Source organism: Dunckerocampus dactyliophorus, chromosome 13, assembly GCF_027744805.1.
Source record: "Dunckerocampus dactyliophorus isolate RoL2022-P2 chromosome 13, RoL_Ddac_1.1, whole genome shotgun sequence".
In the NCBI taxonomy this organism is placed as follows: Eukaryota; Metazoa; Chordata; class Actinopteri; order Syngnathiformes; family Syngnathidae; genus Dunckerocampus; species Dunckerocampus dactyliophorus.
In genome coordinates, this window is record NC_072831.1 from 16,140,791 (window position 1) to 16,163,306 (window position 22,516).

At 39.5% G+C, this 22,516-nt stretch overlaps 2 protein-coding genes across 11 annotated transcripts in view; one reads left to right on the forward strand and one right to left on the reverse strand.

Annotated features, from left to right (window-relative positions):
• Positions 1 to 14,741, reverse strand: part of dlgap2a (discs, large (Drosophila) homolog-associated protein 2a) — a 231,235-nt gene extending 216,494 nt beyond the window's left edge. For 4 of the 9 annotated variants that reach the window (XM_054796868.1, XM_054796872.1, XM_054796871.1 and 1 more), the window contains exons 1-3: positions 14,539 to 14,740; positions 1,098 to 1,152; positions 693 to 740 (exon numbers count right to left, since the gene is read on the reverse strand). In XM_054796868.1, coding sequence (XP_054652843.1) covers positions 693 to 740; positions 1,098 to 1,152; positions 14,539 to 14,556 — 121 coding nt within the window. In that variant the 5' untranslated portion in view covers positions 14,557 to 14,740. Of the gene's footprint in view, positions 1 to 692; positions 741 to 1,097; positions 1,153 to 14,538 lie in introns of all 9 variants that reach the window. The other 5 variants (XM_054796877.1, XM_054796873.1, XM_054796867.1 and 2 more) reach the window with 2 other exon arrangements.
• Positions 14,742 to 14,859: 118 nt separating this feature from the next.
• On the forward strand, positions 14,860 to 22,417 carry LOC129192097 (glutamate-rich protein 1). Of its 2 annotated transcripts, none has more exons than XM_054795643.1 (6): positions 14,860 to 15,263; positions 15,582 to 15,713; positions 15,821 to 15,964; positions 18,101 to 18,487; positions 18,594 to 18,788; positions 21,730 to 22,414. In XM_054795643.1, the coding sequence occupies exons 1-6, from the start codon at positions 15,245 to 15,247 to the stop codon at positions 21,828 to 21,830; spliced, it is 978 nt and encodes a 325-aa protein (XP_054651618.1). In that variant the 5' UTR covers positions 14,860 to 15,244; the 3' UTR covers positions 21,831 to 22,414. The 2 variants fall into 2 exon arrangements, with proteins under 2 accessions (XP_054651618.1, XP_054651619.1); XM_054795644.1 differs by having other exon boundaries at positions 14,862 to 14,989; positions 21,730 to 22,417.
• The last annotated feature ends 99 nt before the right edge of the window (positions 22,418 to 22,516 follow it).

Genomic DNA, 22,516 nt, shown 5'->3' on the forward strand with positions numbered 1-22,516 from the left:
CGTTAAGCAAATAAACAGATGTGGAAAGTCCTCAGGTCACATTTTACATAAACAATAATGAATAACAACACAGTTTTTAAAAAAAAAGAACAAAAAAGGAAAAAAAGCCAATTTTGTGTTACGTACGACCAGTGACAATCTTTTACGGTTAACCTCACAGGATGAGGCAACTTCAGGTGAGTATCTGTTAAATTTTCAGGAAGAGTTTAAATTGTATTTTAAAGACGTAAATACAGACTTGTTATGATCCCGATCATTCATTATATCTCAGGCATTAATTAAATCTAAAGAATACCTTATATTAAGTTACAATTCAAAGTTCCAAAGTTGAAAATGAAATTCACAGCAAGTTTCCAAGGCTTCTTCACCAAGGTTGCTGTGCCCTTGGTGGTCGTCGGCATGCGTGTCACGTTTGGGAATGTAGAGATGAGCGCATAAATCAAAGCGCTGAGGTTGCATTATCAGTCAAGCAGTACTGTTATACACACAAAGTCCATGACGGACAAGTCGTAGAGGGCAGAGGGCAGAGGGCAGCTTTTGCTGTGATAATATAAGCATCGTTCAAATGAATAAACCCCTTCATGGTCAAAATGTGTTGTCTTTTAGCAGCAATACTAATTTTGTTAGTAGGATGTGCATGCAATCACGCTGCAGTCAGGAGGTAGATTATTGTAAAGACTGCAGCCAGGTACCTGAGTATATCTCCCTGCTCTTCAATTTCATCAGCAACCTCTTCACACCTGCAACAATGTGAACAAGCCCATGACAAAAATTATGCAAAAATTATTTAGCGAATGATTTAGGATCAGTTTTTAAAAAGTAACAACAAAAGCAAATTGAAATTTTGCAAGTGATGGCATTTTGTGCCAGAAAAACTACTTTTTTTTCTAGATACAAAAAAACTGCAGTAGTAATGTGAAACAGCCAAATGAAAGTGGATACCCTAAGAATGGCACACAGTAGAGTAGGCCACCAGAAGGCACTCAAAGAAAATCACACGGACCCATCATTTCCTCACTTCAACACCAACACCCGCTAATTGCTTGTGGTTGTCACGTCTCCATGATGTGGATACGGTCCTTTTATTTAGTACTCACCTGTGTTCCTGTTCGGGAAGATACAGCAATGCTTCTGCAGTATGCCTGGCACCACCTGTGAAGAAACAAGACAAAAGTTAATATTACAGCAACTCAAAGCACAAAAAAGCATGGTGTGTCACCATTACCACAATACCTCATCCCGGTTTGCACCATTTGGTTGATGGGTGAGTGTAGTAGAAATAAAATTAACTCTTGCAGGTAACTAAAGCATAAATGAACTGAATAAAAAAATATTGCTCATTTGTGAGAGTCAATATAGTATCACATGAACAGACCTTGAAGTAGCAGGAAGTTGAAGCAGCAAATACCACAGCCAATTATTGAATGGCTTACAACCCTGAGGGTAGTCCTTCTAATCAATAATGAAAGCTTAACATCCACTCTCTGGGGTAATATGCAATTCTAATTGATATAAAATATCTTATTAGCTGCTAATAATTTGCCTCCGTGAGGAGATTTTTTGGGGGAAAACTATGCCGACATAGACAATAAAGTCAAAGTATTTAAATCCCCTTCAACGTTAACAGGATTGTTTGACTATGTGTGTGACTGTGAATACTAATATTAGCGTTCACAAGGATTTCTAAAAGCAATAAGGCAAGAAAAGAAAGAAGATGTATCAGCAAGCTATCAACTTGTCTTTGCCCTTGCCATACGCCAGGGGTGTCCAACCTTTTTTCCACACAAGGGCCGCATACATAAAAATGGAAGGACGTGGGGGGCCATATTGATACATTTTGTCAATGAAAGATGCTAAAACCAATCCAATGTTGTTCGATGTAGGCTAAGCTATCTGAACAAAACACTGACGTCTTAGCTTTTTGATATAGGTGAAAAAGCAAATAGTTATTAGTGTAACATCTAATTTCCAGTATGTGCAATATTCAGTATATTCAGTTTATGCAATAAAAAACAAGCCCACGGGCTGCACGGGACATCGCTGCCACAGACTGACAGAGCCATTGCTGTGAAGATGATTTCAGCAATAAACAAAAATCCCCTTCCTCCTCTTTTGATTTTTAGCACTAACATTCCTCTGCATTGGCTCTAAAGTAATCTAATATACTTTACTGCTCACTGAGAATGAACTAGACAAGATCTGATATGTGTCTCCCTTAATTAAGGTGAGAAGAGTATAAATGTATCTCTCAAGGAGATGGCGTAGGCCAGACTTGGAAATGGAGGTGAACCAAAATGGCTCGTGTGTAAATGATACCATAAAGCACCGTGTATAAACCGCACATATTTTTTTCACTGTAAGGAAGCAAAAAATCAGGGTGCGGTTTATACACGATGACAGGTCTGTGACCAGACGCAGAAATTGACGAGCAGTCCATTTTAGAATAGCCGTCTGTGGGTCAGACAGTTGCTTTGACTTTAGTGCCCTCTGCTGTACAGTTGCTGAAAATGCTAGTGTATGCAACTAACTTATCTGACGACTGTCTGTATTTTCACACAGTGAAACGATCTCTATATACACTTAAGCTAACCTAAGCTTCCATGAAAACATTGCAGTTGTAAAATACAATACAACGTTGGAGTTTATTCAAATTCACACTGAAGCAATGCAATAAAATAATAATAGAGAAAAAGAGAAGCAGGGAAAGATATCAAAACATCTCTGAAAAATTGCAAATTTCTTTATTTTGATTTATTATTATTATTATTATTATTATTATTATTATTATTAATCTGTGCTTAGCCTTAATATTAAAAATCTAGATGCCGAAGTTCAGATTTCTTCTTTATTCTTCTTTTTGAAATTGCATGTTGATTTGAGATTAAAGAGTTGGCAAGCATTTATGAACTATAAAATGTTTTTTCCCCGCCGTGAGCCTGAAAATGGGGGTGCGGTTTATACACGGGTGCGGTTTATACACGGTGCTTTACGGTATTCAATAAGCAATTATTAGCAAAGATAATTCCTACACTGTATGATAACAAGTTTAACATATATATATATATATATATACGAGGTGTACAATCCCAACTACAAACTACATGTTTTTCGCGTCGAAGTAATCCCCCTGGAGTCTACTGCAATTTCCAGTGCAGTTTCCCATCCTTCTCTGCCACGCTTGCATGCGCTCCTGCAAAGATTCTTCCAGGATCCTCCACAGCTCTGTCATCACGGCCTTTTTGATGCCGTCCACGTCTTCAGTTTTGGAGGCAAATGTTTTAATCTTTTGAACGCATATTGTTTTTAGAAGCCAAACTCCTTACTTAATTGTCCCTAGCACAGACAAGAGAGACATACGGTATGTGTTGATGTCTCACATAAGGATAGGAGTAAGCATGTTAATACGCAGGACATCATCTGTTTCCCCCCAAACCACCACCATGCATGGAGTCTGGCCCTGTGGGAAAAACTGATTTCTCAACACGAGCAAAATGGTGGCCCTAAAGGGTCAAAACGTTCAACGCCGGAGGGGTGGACAAAGAGAGCGCTACAGATGGACGTGTTAGGAAGCTCAAATACCAAAACTGCCCCTGTCGGTGGCCACTTGCCCTACGCTACTGATGGTTAATGTCTTGGACGTCGTTAGGTCTATTTTTACCTCCATGACCCCTTCAAGGAAAGATTTTTTTTCATTCCATCACACTGGTTGGTGGAGCACTTTATCCAGTACCCACTGGGTTACTAACTGTGATTAAACTATACATACTGTAATCAGCACAACATATGATCATAGTGGCCATTTGCGTTGCTTACGTTCTTTAATGTTTTGTCTGGGGCAGTGGTCACCGACCTTTTTGAGAACAAGATCCCTGGTCTCGGCCGTGAACCTGCACAAGATCAGACCTTAACGAGCGGCGTCGTCGTGGCTCAAAGATTTTTTTAGAAGAGGAGTCATATTTGTGCCCTAACTTTGAAGTAGCAAAGGCAGACCCTATTGAGCCCTATTAACGTGCAATAATTACTGTTGTGGGCGCAAGCACATGGCGTCAGGCTCCCAAAGGTTCCCAAAGTGAGGTACGCCAATTGCCATGGGGGTACGTGAATAAAAACGACAAACAATTAGCGCCTAACACTTACAATTACGAGTGCGCCTGACCGCTTCACAGCGCAGAGTGCAGAGCAGAAAGAAGGAAGGAGACATGGCATGAAGTTCTTAATTTCTCTGTCTGAGTTATATGAATAAGTAAGTAAGTTTGATTATGTTGTGCATTAAGAGTATTTAATCTTGAAGATTTAATTTATATTGGTGTTCCAGTCCCGCACTGTGAAAACCTGTCAATGTATGTGCGTATCAGGATGAGAGAGTGGTGTTTCCCCCGAAACAGCCGTTATCGCTGGTTGTACATGTATGTTGTTTTGTACTTTAGATACTGCTTTGTTCGTTCAACTTTCTCTTTCAATTTGATAGCAAATTAAGATGCAGACTTAAATCATAGTGACTGCAAGAGAACAAAAGTGAAGCTCAAGTTCAACCCATTCAAACAGAAGGATCCAAGCATCCAGCTGAAATAAAATATATGTAGGACAAATAAAACTGGGAACCAGAAAAATGTGACTTAATCAGAGTCCCCTTCTTAATTCACTTGGACAAACCTTGCACGCACTTGTTTTCCTCCACATACAATTTCATGCACGGTTATAAATGTGCTACATGTATAATATCTGTATGCTATTTGTATTGCCGTTTACACGCAGCATTTTTTTGTGCTTTCAAAAAAAACAAATTCGGGGGATTCCTGTTAATTGGTGATCACACCCTTAGTATACCCTTAATTATGCAATTAAGGGTGTACTAGCACTAGACCAACTAGACCAAAGGGGCCCTAGCACTACAGTGCTAACTAGTGTGAGTGCTCTGATTGTACACCTGCATGTACACAACATCACCATCATAAAATGACTACATTTGTGGTTGTAACAGAGACATGTTATTTAAGTAATGCATTCGCTCCTGACTTATGACAGCTGCCGCATTTCACAAAAAAAAAAAAAAAAACTCAAAATAAGATTGCAAATAATCTTCAAAGTAGTTAAACTGCAGTAATCCAGCAAAGTCGAATTGATGGCACAAGCAAACAGGCTGGAGCGTGAATATTCAGCCAGCGAAGGCCAGGTGATGGGGGAGAAATTGAGCCCAATCCAGCAAGGGTTAAACGACCTTGTGTGAGTAAGCCCTAAATGTGTCTGTTGAATGGTTTTACCAGCCAATACACTGTATTTTAACCGTAACTGAATAAGTTAGGTTTATCTCAGTTAAGTTTTTTTAATTATTTGGTTCTCTCACCCTTTTCAAACCAAGCTTATAATTTATGAATGGGTGCACAGTCATTAGCTCACAGCTAATTTAACATTTATGCAATATAACAAGACAATACCGTTCAATCTCTTAATTACAAGTGCCTATATGAGCCAGATAGGTCAACTGAACTACAAATTCCGCTTCGGTAGTCAAGTGTGAAACAAGGGGTGGCTACAGATGAATAGCCTTGCAAAGACAAAGGATACATGAACTGGTTTGTGGTGACTCAACCAGCTGCATGAGGTACAGTTCTAATCGATGCCGGCTGGCAGCGACGTACACTGTAGGAGTGTGGAGAACAAACTGTCAGCGTCTCATCAGCGTCTGAAGCCACACGAAGCTGTCGCTTGCCTTGTTAAAAGCACTGGAGACAAGCCATCGAATTTTACATACATCAATCAGTGCATTAGGTGTCAGTGTTTTGTCTGTCCAAGCAGGGAGGATTCAGGACAGACACAATTACACAACACACGTGTACAAACCGGAGGACACATATTTGGGAGAGTCGTATTTTGAGCTTCAGAAAAGCAATTTGTTTTCTCAAAGTAATCAACGATTTGAAAAGACGGATAAGTTCAATCACCTTTAATGAAACTGTAAATTTTACACCAAGGAAAAACTTCATACTTCGCTTAACCTGCCGTTTATATTACATAAAAACTGATTCAATTATTTCAATAAACACACGTTATATTTGATCAATTATGCGCTTCATCCAGGAGTCCTCTGCACTGGAGGGTCAGTCTTAGAAATAATCTTTCAAAAATGTACTCAATGAGTTCATAAAGGTTTTTTATGTGGTACTCTTTTCTCTTCCCATTGAAATGGATGGCTTTCTCTTATTACCTGAGGCTAGAGGAACTGATTACGATCATCATATTAAACAGCATAGTACACTTGACACAGAAAACTAACACTCGAGTTGTAAATGGGATCATACTTTAAGACAGGAGAATGAATTGTGCAAATTAAATATTTACTTTTTACATTTGTTGTTTCAGTCAATCCAAAGAAATGAGTCAGGATCAGTAATTAGCCAATAAGAAAGAAATACATCACATTTCGAACATCGCTCCCTTGCTCTATCACGTTTTTTCAAAAATTAATTACTTATTACTTATTTAAAAATGATCATTGATTCATGGTTGACTATGGCCTGTTATAAGCCAACAAATATTAAAACACAAGTCATATGTAGTATTCTGGTTACTACTAGGCGTCAGTAATGTTACATTGATGAGACCTTACCTGCAGCCATGGATGAAGAGTCCGGCATGACATAGTGAAAAAAAAAAGTTCTCCTCCCATTCGTGTGCAAGTGGTATGTTTTTGGCTTCTAACATTGTCCTTCTTCGCCACCCAGTTTCAAACCTATTCTTATCTTTAGAATAAATAAATTGGACACTAACTAGGTAGCTCAGTAGATTTCTATTGTTAAAGTGGCGGCCGTCTCCTGTGTCACTTCAGAGATCCCGTAGCCTGTGCATAGGTGGTGCGTAATGTGATGTCCACAAAGATAGCAATATTCATCAGTTTCAAAATGTAGAAAATAGGCTCATAAGGGGCTTAAAAAGAGATACTGGCCATGGAGACAGTTTGTTCAGACTCAGGGTAAACACAGGGGCTACATAAATGACCATTGTTTTATGAATAACCATTTTCTTGAATCATTAAAAGCTACTTTGGCAGAGTTCCACAGCAGAAAATGACCATTATATGCCTTTATAGACCTTTATGGCCTTGCAAGAAGATTGAGACATGAGGCACAAAGGCATACAAGGGCATACCAAATACAGTAAATCCTAGTGTATAAGCCACACCTACTAAATTTAGAGAAAAAAAACAGAATTACACATATACAAGCCACACCGGTGTATACGCCACACGTGTCCACATCATAAAATGGCATTTTGTGACGCATACGAGTCCGTGACAACCAGGCAGTTCTTTATTTGACAGAAGCTATAGAAAAACGAGCTTGTCAACCCATTGGAATTGCAGGAGGTCATTACTCAATATAATATAGTCTGATTCGCTGTGTCATCTTACAAAGAACATTAAAGTCATCACATATCAACTTAACACTGAAAAGGTACACCTAATAAATATACATGTAACAATTTAAGTTTAAAATGAAAAAAAAAACAACATTTTAAAGTTTTCCCATAATGCATTTCGTCTGAGCAAAGCATTTAATTGGAGGACAAGCAGTATAGAAAATGAACGCTGCCTCTGTCCAGCAGAGGGAGCCTGGAGCCCAGAGGGAGGCTGACTTCAGAACTTAGCCATAAATTAGCAGCACCTGTATAAGTCTCAGGGTTCAAAGTTTAAGAAAAAATTAGCGGCTCATATACCGGAATTTACGGTACTCGGGACACCGGTGCCAACAAATTTACAATTGTTTTTTTGACGATGAGGGCAAAGGTACAAATTTTCATAAGCTAATAAAGATTTGAGGGATGGACTAGTAGTCAACCTGGTACTCAAATTGACTGAATTGTATTATCTGCCTTACACCGTGATGTGCCCATCAATCTGGAACAGGGTCAGTCTGTACTCATTGGACCACATGACCTTTTCCATTGCTCCAGAGTCCAAACTTAATGCATCCTTGCAAAGTGAATCAGTTGCCCCCATTATCTTCACTATTAAGTGGTGTACTTTCAGAGCTATACTTGCATAACCCCTTGCAGTTATAACCCCTCCCAGCCCCCCTTCCCTCCAACACACACTCCCACAACTGTTGTTAACAAATGTTTTTTCCAACTACAGACAGGTGCTCCAAAATATTTTACCAGCTCCCCTTAAATTGCATTTGACTTAAATCCACATTTACACAATTAAAACTCTCAGTCAAGAAAAAAAATGACCAGCAGTTAGTCTATAGACACCAAGTAACGTTAGCTTAATAGATCATATACATTCGTTTATGTGGTGTAAATAAAGTGATGCTATAGCTTCATACTCATTCATACTAATTCATACACTCATTATTCACACTCCTACCATCAGGCAGACGCTACAGGAGTTTGAAGTCCAGGACCACAAGGCTGGCAAACAGCTTTTACCCACAGGCCATAAGGCTCCTCAACGAAGCACTCGCACACGCCGCACGCACACACTCATAGCACTTTATTTATTTATTTATTTATTTATTTATTTGTTTGTTTGTATTATTTGCTTGTATTAATGTCTCTTCTGTTGTTGTTGCTTAATTTATTGGTATATATGTTTATGTGTTTATGTTTCTTATGTTCTTATTCTTTCATTTGTTTTATTTCTTTTCTTGGGAGAATGAACAGAATAAGATTTTCATTGCATGGTATAACTGCTGTTTTACTATGCACATGACAATAAAACTCTCTTGTATCTTGTATCTCTTGTATCTTGTATACCGTTCTGTTTGACCCGTTTCTCCTCTTCTTCTTTCCTCTTCTTTCTAAATTGTGCACCTGATGGCTTCGAATTTGTCTTTTCCATGTTTTGTTGACAAATTAACGGCACTTCCAACTAGCAGTCAAGGCTAAACCAACTCATATCAACTCACAATTCCCTCCTTCTTATTTCACATTTTCGTAGTGAAATAACATGTTTGAGACTATTTGTCTCCAATATAATTAATCTAATATAATATTAGCAATTAAGTATGTTTTACTTTTTAGCAATTGATGCAGCTTTGCAGGTGTACCTAATTTGGCCAGACAATGCACGTTACTGTTACCATTGTCTGTGTACTGCCAACTGAAAATGAACAAAATTCTTATATTGTAGGCAGCATGCCTGTTTTATGGTGACTTCATTAAAATAGGACAAAAATACCTTTCGAGGAAAACAGCGGTCATGCTCCACCAATTGAGTCGCATAAGTGACTGACGCAACACAAGCCTGCACAGCGCTGTCTTGTCGAATGCACCGCGTACTTTACCAAACAAGCTTACCAAGCAACTTTAGATACAAACCGAAATAGAGGCGAGCTGAGGAAAACCTAACAAAGCGGAGGCAACGCCACACGAGCTGTTTTCAACTTGCCAATTGCACCGTGTACGTGAATGAGGCACAGCTTGGCTCCTATGTGGCTCCAGCCTGCACAGTGCGTCTCAAGAGGGGCGGTCGCTGTGTGTGACTGGCCAATCACAGAGCGTGAAGAGTGAATACATAATGAGGATTTTTTTTTTCATCACGATTACGGATAATGACGAGATGTGCTCGTCAGATGGATTATCCGTAATGGATCCTTGTTTATAATGAGTATCCGGCTCATCCCTACTAAATATACCATCATTTATGCAAAGCACAATTTGTGCAAAATAAGAGCAAATAGCATTGGCTTATTATTCTTAAATCAAGTGAGTGCTATAAAGAGATATTCAGCAGTAATGTATTTAAAGAATCTTGGCCACAAACAAGCTAGGTTTTTCATAGTGCTGTTAGAACTTGTGTTTTTGTGTTGCAAGGGTTTTGCACTTATAATGGCATCAAGTCAGTTCCTTACTGGTAAACTTCTTTAATCCAGTGATCTCCTGTACCTTTACCTTTACCCAGTCTTTCGATCGGGCATTAAACTGACAAAGAGCATCTGACAGTTGTTCAGCGACAGTGCCAACAGTCAAACAACAGCTGTTATGATGAAAAAGAACTGGCCTGTATGACATGGACAACCTGGAAAAATAATCATAAAGGATGACATTACAAACTGGCACCAGACAGTCTGTACTTACTGCGGTGTAATCAGAAAAGAAGAGAGGTTGCAGATAATGTGCCATCAATGAATCACATCTGTCAGCAAGAAGGTGATTTTACAAACATGCAGAAACGGCACACACGATGCATATACGCAAAATGCTATGCTTTAATATTGGTCAACCTATGTCCAATTAATTTTATTTGATATTATTTATCAGACCATATGATTGGATTGTTAGGTAAAAGACAGGATTACAAGCTGCATGAGTACAATGTGATGGGACATGAGGTGGAACAGCAGGAACACATCTGTGCAGGGCAGAGCAGTTGAGAAAAGAGCTTGCTAAATGTTTCAGCACTAACTCCTCTCCACTGGAGACCAAAATGGCATCACCACTCGAATAAATGTGGACTTGCAGCTTGGCTGTGCATCTTGAAACAGATTGTGAGAGCCTTATCGTGTCGCTGTCTGTATAGGCGCAGTCCAAACAAGCCTCCCATTGACAAATTTAAAAGCATGTGTGATAAGGCCCGTCAGTGCGCATTGCTGTAACGATTTCAATACCAGAGTGCTTACAAATGATAGTGAAAGGTGTCAATGCCCTATTTTGGTCTTCTATACACTGAACACCGGTGGTTGACGTTAATTAAATTCGGTTTCTTTTATGTAATGTAAAAAAAAGCTTTCTTCTAATAAATATATTCATCATGTATAGAATGAGATAAACTCTAGTGCATCATAACATTGTAAAGAATTCCAGATGCGTCATGCATTTTACACCTTTCCACCCACAGTATTCTTATTTTCTCTCCGTTTCACGTACACAAGCTACATATCCATGCATGCGGTATAGCAAACACCCTGATGCAAACAAATTCATGCTCGCCAAGACACTGTCAATTATCCTCCTCACTGATTTAAAGTAATTATATTTACTCCTGTCTGCTTCCTGCATTAACGGCTGTTGCATAGCACTTTGCTCCACCTGCATGCTAAATGAAGGCAAAGGACAAGAAATTAAAGAACGCTTGTTACCGTAGCTGTAAATGCAGCTTGGATGGAGAAAAACAACGAGAGTGTGGACAAAAAAGGAGACAACAAAGTCTCAACAAAGCAGATGCATGTCACTGACCACCAGCTGACAAACGTGCACAAGATTTTGTACTGAAGGACAGAATCCAGATTTGAGCTGGTCGTTTTCACAAAATTTCCTTGATCAACTGTGGTGAAAATTAATGAGCAATTACTGAAATGGGCGAATTCTCTCAGAGCTGTGAACTCATTGCCATAGATCTGCATGGATGTACGTAGCTTAAAGCACTGAATTTGGCGTCAATGGCTTGAAGACACAATCAAAAGAATTCCTAATGATTACTATACCCATTTGATGAGATTTTGAAAATACAAGTGAACCTACATATCTGGAAAAATGTGTCTCTGAAGTTGCACAAATCTTAAAGTTTAAGTCGACCTCCTGAAAAATGTAATGAAACGTAAGTTCTGCAAGTATAAAACAGTCCATCCAACATTTTGCAGGCTTTTTTTTGTGATTGTTGCCACCTAAAAGGCCCGATTACGCAGCAAGAGTTCCAACAAGTTTTGGCAAAAGCTGTGATGTTTTGAGGCTTATTTTTTCATTGTATCGGTTTGTGATTTTACGAATTTGTTATCAACATTTTAAGTGTTGTTTGTATCCTTCACCCCAAAAAGGACATTATTTAAACAAATCGAACAAAATCTTTTCAAAAAAAATTTGAACACTGACAGCAATTTACCAGTACCCCAGGATTTCTTTCCTTTTTTTGAGATGCCTGATTTCATAATGGAAGTTGCATTGTTTTTTTAGGTGTTTGTTGGAATAAATTGCGAGATACGTAATGTGAAACTTTCAATTATTGTATTGTAATTTTGTAGCTCAGAGGTTAAATCTACTGGCTGGTCGTCCAACCTATAGCTTAACCCTGTTAAGCTATAGGTTCCCTTATGGCTTGTGATCGGCTCCTGCTCAAGAAAGAGCTACCGTCACTGACTCGAGAGCGACGCAGTATTTAAACGATTAGTAGTAGTTCTGAAGTATAGGAGATGTCAAGAGATGTCACAAAGATTACAAAATTTGATGTTTAAGAAAAAACTAGCGGCTTATACACTGAAAAGTAAGGTGACTTTTTTCTGATTAACTCAGCAGGTAAGTTTAATAATAATAGGAGGTCAATTTCTTCTGTGGACCGCTACTCTGCCTGGGCCAAAAGCTCTAACTGGGTATGAATGGTGTACCTGCAAGTCTTCATTGTGGGCGGGATTCTTCCATGCAATACACCATGCGCTGGAGCAGTGAGACGTTCGTCTCTTTATAGTGCGCTCTGTGTCGGACGGTTGGCACATTACGTTAACACTTAATGTCCTTCCCCTCCCGCTCAAGCTTGGCCAAGTGGCCCATAAACATGGCATGCACCTCATGGCGGCGTATCAAGCAAATAGCACAGACGCGAGGCGCATTCATGAACATTGGGTCATTACTTTTTTTTTTGGCAGACTGGTGACCCACTGAGAACAGCTCTGTAACCCCCTTTTGGGTTGCAACCCACAAGTTGAGAATCACTGCTATTGGGAAAAGACGAAAAAATGCTATTTCGGCCTTCACATGAGTAAAAAATTCAGACGAAAATATTTCATAGTCAAAAACCTTTTATGCTGAAGACAACCAGACAATGAGAATACTCTCAAGGGACATTGCTATAGAAATGACACTACTATGTGAGACATCGCAGCCATCTTGTTAACGCATGTGTTCCACCGTGGATGAAGATGGGAGTGTTGCAGCCATTTTCATCACAAACACAACCATGGATAGGCAATAGCCCACACTGATACGAACGGAGAGAAAGTAACGCCTAGCGATTGTGAGGTCTGATTTTTTTCAAGGACGCATTTTTGTGATGCAAATGTATTATTCTTTTGAACGCATATTGCTTTGAGAAGCCAAACTCTTTATTTAAGTGGCCACAGCAACTAACCGGAACTACATTCCATCCATCCATCTTCTATACCGCTTCTCCTCTTTCGGGTCGCGGGGGGATGCTGGAGCATATCCCAGCTGACTTCGGGCGGTCACACCCTTGACTGGTCGCCAGCCAATCGCAGGGCACATATAGACAAACAACCATTCACACTCACATTCATACCTATGGAGAGAGTTGCCAATTAACCTAAACTGCATGTTTTTAGATGTGGGAGGAAACCGGAGTACCCGGAGAAAACCCACGCACGCACGGGGAGAACATGCAAACGCCACACAGAAATGTTCAAGGGCGAATCGAACCCAGGTCTTCCCTATCTCCAGACTGTTACTGTGTTGGCCAACATGCTAACCGCTAGACCACCGTGCGGCCGGAACTACATTCCTCATCACCAAAATCCGACCAGACGTGGGCTCACGGCGCGAAGTGGAGGTAAGTCACCGTTGACCCACTACACTGTTGATGGAGATGTCATACAAATTCATGTCAAAAAATTCAAACTTTCCCTTTAAGGCAGTGATTCAATCCTTCTTACACTTGTGTGACAGTTAACATACTCACCCAATCATTATACCCTGATCATTTCTTGTTATAGTTAAGAGAGTGTTTGTTATTGTTTTAGCATTTTCTTATTAACAGTGGTTCCAAAATGCTTTGAACGTTGTGACAATGTGATGCTGGCAGGGAGCACCAACGCAGCCACAGTGTGTGTTGAGCATAGTGTATTTTTGCAGTGGTGATGCTGGCATTTTGTATAACTTCCCTCTGTTGTGTCACGAGAAACCTATCAGAGTTTAGTCATGAATCTTTCTAACACAATGCATACATTACAAGGAGATAAGCAATATCTACCACAGGTGAGACAGAGCCACTACTTTATATCTCAGCGTGCTCGTCGAATTGTGCCTAAATAACTGCAAGATATTATGTAACCCTTTTAAGCATGCTCGTGCAGTGGTGTGGTGTTACTGAGAATCCTCAATTCTTGCAATGCATTTTTTGTCATGCCTAAGGTTGCTTCACTCTCATTCAGACTGCCAAGGGCTTGACAGCTATTGAAGCCCATCCACCCACAGACTACAGTTTGCATGAATATCCACGATGCTGTATTCTGTGTGAAAGAACTTAACCTTGTAGCAGTCATCTTTCTGCCTGAGTTGCTCTTCAGCCACATCACATCCCCTTTAACTGATACAGACAGCTGAGGAACGGTAATTCAGGTGCATGCAAAATTAAGCAAAAGTCACGAGTTATATGTAATGTGGGAGCTTATTTAATGTCGTGTGTGGCTCATTCAGATATTTTTACAAAATCATTTTAAAATGCATATAACACTTCAAAAGTCTCATGATCCATTTTGATTGCTGCAACAAACATATTATAAATACTGCCTTTATACAACTGTTTTCCCTGCAAAATGCATAACATATGTTGTACAGTTTATTGTGTGCACAAATATTACAAAGAGGGTTATTTACCTTCTTCAGAGCTGACATTCTAGGTGGATCCTCCTCTTGCAAAGCCCACTCACATGTTGAATTCCTAAAACAAGTTTGGACGGTAAGCAAAATCCAACTCAGACTGGTGTTGATGCCGAGCCATGCGGTGCTCTGGAGTTTTCTCACTCTCCCCTCCTCACTCTCGCCCCGCTCGACAGCTGTTATGACAGCATTCAAACACAGGGGGCGATGTACTCAATGTGTACACTATGATAGTTCTATCCAAAGTTTTACATGTCATTAATATACGTGGTTCATCGACAAGCCGAATTAAAGAACTGGTGTGGAAAACCTAGTTGATGCATTGATGCATGATAAAATGTCAACTTAACTTCTCTGACATTGACGGCAGCATCGAAATGCTAATATTTTGAATGGAGTTCCGGTTTCCGCTACTAGCTGTGTGCAGTGGTTTTGCTGTGAGCTTGGAGTGAGTGAACGGCACAGAAACGTTGATTAGCGTAGCTTACCTATTTTATAACCACAAATTACGCTGATTTAGCTGAACATAACATCGCACTATTTCACCAGTGCCGAACTGATCATTCTGTCACCTGTAATGTAGCTGTAACGTACCGCTAATGTTAGCCCAAGGCGAGCTAAATACACTTGCTAGTTGTGGTGCTCCAGACACCTCTAACAGTCAACCAGGCGTCTTCGTTTTAAGTCTTGTACATCGGTTAAGATGGCACACAGGAAAGAAGGTAAGTGGGCCTAACATACTGTAGTATGCCATAACGCGTACCGTATTGTGCATATAGGGTATGTGGCTAGCTGGCGTATAACTAGTTAGCTAGCTCTTAGATGTCTAGATGTAAACAAATGCACATGTCAAACTCTGACGCTCAAACTTGTATTTGCATTGGTATCGCAGAAGATCGTCCAATTTGCGCTCCCTGTAATATATTTTAGTGGATGTTACACACGTACAAATTATATTTTAACCACATGTATAAATGTACATGCTTGCTACCCAGTGTATGAGATACAACTTGTAATACTGAATGTGTTTTCCATATTAGTCTTCCAGTCAAAGGTACTCCAGAAGCTTTACCCTGCAACCCCTAAATTGGAAAAGGAACCCAGCTCACCGTGCATAGTGGACGCTTTAGCCAAAAATAAATATATGAAAAGAAAAGCTTCTCACCCTCACAGTAAGATGTTACTGTTTTACCTGACTTTTTGTATCATTTACTAGCATGTATCACCACCTTTCTGCTCTATTGTGGCTCATGCATCTTAATTTAACTGCCTTTTTCAGGTAATGCTGAAATGGCACCAAGTGCAATCGAAAGCAGGCGCATGTACACTGTCCTGCCTCCTCCTGCAGACTACAATGCTGATTCAGGGATATCTTTCACTCTACCCCAGCCTGAAAACATAAGAAGTGTGGAGGCCCCATCTGGTAAGACAGTAATAATCTTATATTATCATGGACTAGTGGTTTGCATCAAAACGCTCATGGGATTTCCAAAAAAATGTACCTTTAGGTTCCCGTCTGTTTGTTGAATTAAAAGGCAACCTCTTTTCTTACTTTAATTCTCTTTGAGAAACAGACCATGAAGGTTTTGTTGTTCCTTGAATGCAGCACATATGGTCTTTAAATCTGGCCAATTAGGTTTTTCAACAGTGTTATTTGTTAGAAGAAACATAACTCACTTTTTATCTTCAGCGGATATAATAAAGCCAAATTTCATCAGCTGTTCTTAGTAGAATAGTCTGTTTAATTTTATTAATGGTTGGATAGTTTTTTTCTTTTTTAAATAGTGCGTATGCTGTATTCTGCCTCCATCTTTTTATGAATTGCCAGAATGATAAAAGTTTAATTACAGTGTTGGCTCATTGCGCACCTCTCTGTTCTCATCATTTTCTTTAATGCTGATCCCCACCTGACATTATTTGCTTTGTCTCGGTGAACTGGAAAACATCAGCTGGCTTAGGGGCCGTTTACAATAAAAAATGTATTGTTTTGGCTGCTCAGCTCTGATGACTGAAACAGCAAACTTTTGAAAACAAGTCTCAAATTTTTAAAAACAGGCATTCTTGTCTTAAAAAAATTTTTTATCAATTGTTTTCATCATGAGTACTTCTCAGTAGGGGTGTCACAAGATCTTGCGAGATTAAAACGTGACAGTATTTCTTGTTTAGAGAAAAGCTGTCTCACGCGAAGAGGGCAGCCAGAAATCTGTCTGACTGTGAACTAGGGCTGGGCGATATATTGATATTATACAGTACATATGTTGTTCTTTTGTGCTTTTGGTATTAGCTGAGGTTTTGAGCATAGCTAAAGGTTTGTTATAAAGAAGATTAATGATTAGATTTTACTGTTTCTATATTTATTTCAAAAAGAGAATGGACTCTTTTATTTTAGTGGCTATTTTTCTATAAGGTTTTTAACATTTTAATGAAACAACTTCACACGCATATTTGACTTTGACTTTGTCTAAACTCACTTTGTGGAAAAAATATTGGGATATATATCGCATATCGATATTCAACATAAATATATCGGAATAGGAGTTTTGGTCCATATTGCCCAGCCCTACTGTGAACTGTGGCATCACTACTGTGAATGATAATACACGTAATATGGAAGAGGCAGTGCGCGAGGCAGGATGGGAACGGCACATTAAGTGTTTTACGTAAACCTTGCAATCCTATCTGCACTCGGTGTTCCCTGCGTCAACTCACAATGTGTGACTGTTTTTTTCATTGGAGTTCAACTGCTGCCGCAGTGTTTGTGTATGTCCAAGCAGAAGCTGTTGTAATTCTACATTTGATCAAAGTTACCTAAGATTTGTCAGATCAAAACACGATCACTGCATATAACTTCTATCAAAACATGTGATAGTAGAGTCTAATTCGGACCTACTTCCTGGTACGCCACTCTAACTGAACTGTAGAACTATAGTTCTTTTAGCATAATCATAAAACTAATCTACTGCAATCTACTTGTATTTTACATATGTCTTTTTTTATTATTATCAACTACACATCAACATACATAAATAGAGATAGCTACAACTGCCGTCATTATTTAAACTAATAATTAGTTTTTGTTTCAATTTATGGAAAGAAGATCAACAGTTAAAAGCATCATTCTTAAGGTCATGCATGTTAGAAAACCTTTCAAAATGTGCCTGCATTATTTTGTGACTCAGTTAAATTAAAAAAAAATCTGTCAAGTCCTATATTTTGTCATTGCAGATTTCTTTGAAAGTAATGTTAAAATATCTCAACCCGTCTCATTCTCCTGAACCCATTATTGTGTATCGTCTCATCTTGTGAGTTGAGTGTATTGTGACACCCTTACTGCTCAAGGCAATGACTTTGATAATGCTGCTCCATCAAAGTGTACATTTACTGTGGCCAGCGGGGACACTTTATTACCATAACTCAAAATGTAAACTTATCAACACAACCCTTGCATTAAAAAATACACTTTTGGATAATAATGAGGGGGTGCAATGTTACACAGTTGTATTTTTTCCAGTATTATACTCTGGAAAATAAAAATTCTAATATTTCCTGTTACCTACAGAACATAATTTACAAGAGTTCGGTGAAGAGCTGGACCAAGATTTAGAAGCAGATGAACAGAAAACAAGAAGGAAAAGAAGGAAAAAGAGACTTAATCTTCAAGGAGACTTGAGGAAAGATGGAGTGGCTCCAACTAAAGACTCTAGCATTGGTCAGAAGGGGATGCCAGCTGATGAGGAAGCAGTGCGTGTTAGCCGGAACAAGAAGAGGAAACTGAAGAAGAAACGGCACAAAGAGAAACTGCTCTCAATGGGCTTGATGCCTCGAGCGACTGCCCTGGAGTTCACATACCAAAAACAAAAAGAGGAGGAGGAGAAAGATGATGCGAGGAGAGTTGCTGATGTGGCAGATTTTCTCAGGAATACAATGGAAATCTATGAGTCAGATTGTAAGTATAGAGATTGTTTGATTACACGTACTGTATTGCACCACTCCAATAACACACACATTTTGGAAACCTAGAAATACAGAACGTCCTTTGTTTTTTTGTTTAGCTTTAATGCATGCAGAGAACCTTCCTCGGCTGTCCGGGGTGTTGCAGGGTCTTTTGAGCAGCATCACCAGTGGAAGTAGGCCCACCTTCCTCCTGGAGCAGCTTCACACTATCCACTTATTTGTTCAACACAAGGAGAGAGACAGACTAGAAAAGGCACTACAGGACCTCTGCAACAGCACTCTGATGTCTGCAGGTTAGTGGTGGTTTACACCTTGAGTTGAAGTTGTGACTATTTATTTCAACAAAATAGCTGACTGAATAGTTCCCTTCTTAGTCAGAAAAATAAAACACATGCACATAAATTATTGATTTTATAAAATGTGCATCCTGTTGGGTGGAAGCCTATCCCAGCTGACTTTCACTTTGCAGGAAACACCCTGGAGTGGTCACGTGTCAGTCACAAGGCACAAACAGACAAACAATGATTCACACTCAAATTCACACAGATGGGCACTCCACATTATTTGTATAAGTTAAATTACAAGCAAAATACATTATAACATCAAACATTGTCCTGTTTTGACCCTTGGTTCATTGGGGAAGGAACAGCTAGAGCAAAAGGGAAAGATTATTGTACGTGTAAGACAACAATGTTTAATTTGTTTTTTTTAACACAAAAAAAGGAGGAGCAGCTCTTGTCAAATCCAGTGGAGCCCCGCAATTCGGCATTCACGTCCCTGCAAATTAGCAGATTTTTGGTCAAGAATGTGATGTTTTTAATTGTAGGGGAAAACTCGCCTGTTTGCACTTTTTTTTTTTTTTTTTTTTTTTTTTTACAGAAAACACATGTCATTCACCCAAAAAAAATCCAAACCTCAAACTCTTTACTTAAATGACCTAAACTAAGCAGATCTGCGTACCATAAGAAAGACACTGGGGCAAAAAACGGTGAGTTCCAAGACAAAAAACGCTGCTGAACAAAATGAACATTAAGGCTCGTCTCAATATTGCCAGAAAACATCTTGATGATCCTCAAGGCCTTTGGGAAAATACGAGACGAGACAAAAGTTACATTTTTTAGAAGGTGTGTGTCCCATTACATCTGGTATAAAAGTAACACTGCATTTCAGAAAAAGAACATCATACCAACAGTAAAATATGGTGGTGGTAGTGTGACGGTCTGGGGCTGTTTTGCTGCTCCAGGACCTGGAAGACTTGCTGTGATAAATGGAACCATGAATTCTGCTGTCTACAAAAATATCTTGAATGGATGGCCATCTGTTTGTGACCTCAAGCTGAATCAAACTTGTGTTCTGCAGCAGGGCAATGATCCAAAACACACCAGCAAGTCCACCTCTAAATGGCTGAAAAAAAACAAAATGAGGACTTTGGAGTGGTCTAGTCAAAGTCCTGATCATAAATCCTATTGATATTTTGTGGCATGACTTTAAAAAGGCCCTTCATGCTCAAAAACCCTCCTATGTGGCTGAATTACAACAATTCTGCAAAGATGAGTGGACCAAAATTCTTCCACAGCGCTGTAAGAGACTCATTGCAAGTTATTGCAAACACTTGATTGTAGTTGTTGCTGCTAAGGGTGGCCCAACCGATTATTGGGTTTAGAGTGCAAACACTTACTCACACAGGGCCATGTAGCTTTGAATTTTTTTTCTTCCTTGATAATAAAAAGAGTCATTTAAAGACTGCATTATGTGTTCAGTTGTGTTGTCGTTGACAAATATTTCAATTAGTTTGATGATGTGAAACATTTAAGTGTGACAAACATGCAAAAAAGAAATCATGATGGAGCAAACACTTTTTCACACCACTCTATATATGTCTACGCTATAGAGGTCAAAGATCACTGACGTTGGCTCAGAATCTCTGTTCTCGTTCATCCCAAGTAAGACAAACTCATCCAACCACGCCTGTATAGACCTTGCTTTCTGGAAAAGAAAAGGGCCTTCCTTAAAATCAATTGGAAGCACAGAATGTTCCCAAATGGCTTGATAGGAGGAAGAATAAAGATTAGGGGAAACCAAGGAGTTATTCCAATTAATTCATTGATTATGAAGTGTATATAAATAGTGGTGAGTGGCCTCATGTTGGTTAGATGTTTGTCTGTCACATTGTGAGCTAGTTGGTGCAGGTTCAGACATGCCTTTGTCAGCCCATGCTTGCCTCTCATGCTATACACTCCCCTCCTGTATGTCTGCATGGTTCACCTGATTAAACCTGCCTTGACCTGCCCTTTTCAGCCTTTACATGCACATACTAGCTCTTAATTTGCAAATCCATGTGCTTGAACTTGTCCATACATCTTAGACATGTTTATACCTGCTAACCTTGCCTTAACTTGTGCTTCTGCCAGAGCACCGCAAGCCTGCAGGCACGTTTTCATCCGAGTGTGTGATTGGTTACCGTTTGCCATAATAGGATCAGCAGGGACTTGCAGGGAGTCTGCTTTGTGTATGTGACACACAGGGAAGGAGGGTATGTAGTAGACACCAGCCAGTAGATTTAACCTCTGAGTGATGCATGTCTCTGTCCATCACTGTGGCCAAAGATGGCGTCATATAAAATCCAGTCTGATGCCAAGCCTGTTGTAAGTCTTCCTTTCCTCTCCTATGTGCACTGCACCTGCTCCACAACTACATGAAAGGTTGTCAAACACGCCCACACTCTTCATGGTGTATGAGTCATTCTTATTTCACTCTTTGGTAATGCAACTCCCCGGGCAGATTGTATCAAAGAAGCAGCGTATGAATCAAAGTCAGTCAAAAGTTGTTGTTTTTTTTTTTTTTTTCTTGTGAAGATTCATTCTCTTGACTCATCTTTTTTTCCCCAAAAATGATTTTCAGGGAACCCGTTGGCCTTCATATTCCATTGATGGGAGTTTGACATACAGTTTTCTAAAACTGCACTGCAGCGTAGTTCGTTCCAATAATCCATGTGCCTGCAGAGAAGTGCGCTGATAGCAAGTACAAATCAGCTTTCCTTCCAGCATATTTTTAATACATCATGGAGCTCTGATTTACCTGACGTTGGTACGGTTTCCCCATGTCCCGTTTATGTTTCTCTAATTTGAACTGTTTGCCCGACGGTTGTGCCCATATGTGGCTATGCAGAGATGTAATGTCACCGGCGTGTTGATTTATTAATTTCAAGTGTCTTTGTCTTCTTTATGTTTCTAGAGGAAAGCACTGTGGTTGCGACATTGTTCCATTACTGGATAACGGACATTCTTCCCATGAAGAGAAGCAATGAGCGTGGACTCTCAACAACACATCCATGAGTCACACAGCTACAGGCACTGTGTAAGGATGAACTCTACCCTATTTCTATATTTGAAAATGTATTATGTCTGATTCTTTTGTATCACAGAATAAAATAAAACATTCGGCTCTCTCCAATCAGTATCGATCTGTTATTTACCTCAGTGTTATTTTTGTATATTGTTCAAATGAATAGAAAAAACTCTTGTCTGTCTTATCTAACACCTAATTACCAGCAAACCAAATGTCAGCACTGCTGGAAGTCAGGTTTTGTTTGCTGTCATGACATTTAAAACTAACGAACTAACCAACAGCTTGTTAAACATCCCAACTTTCTGCAGATCACTGCAAGTTGCAATTCTTTGTTTAACTTGATTGTTTCACTATGTAGCCACACAAATGAACCTTATGTCTCTGTTGATATTACTCAAGAGGTTTTGTTGACACTTGTTGCAGTTATCTAACTAGCTATACTCAATATAGCAGCACAGCATGTTGGATGCATGATGGACTTTGAGCAGCATTGCCTCCTGGGGAGCCTGAAGCTCATGTATTCTATTCTGGTGCATTTACCCAAAGCTTTTTTCCAGGGGAGGAGTTCATGAAAAGGACAGAGAATTATCACGGCTGGGTAGTGCCATTGTGTCGGGTTGAGTAAGAGTTGTTGTCTTTGCAGGACTGGGTTCAAACGATTAGACGGAACAGC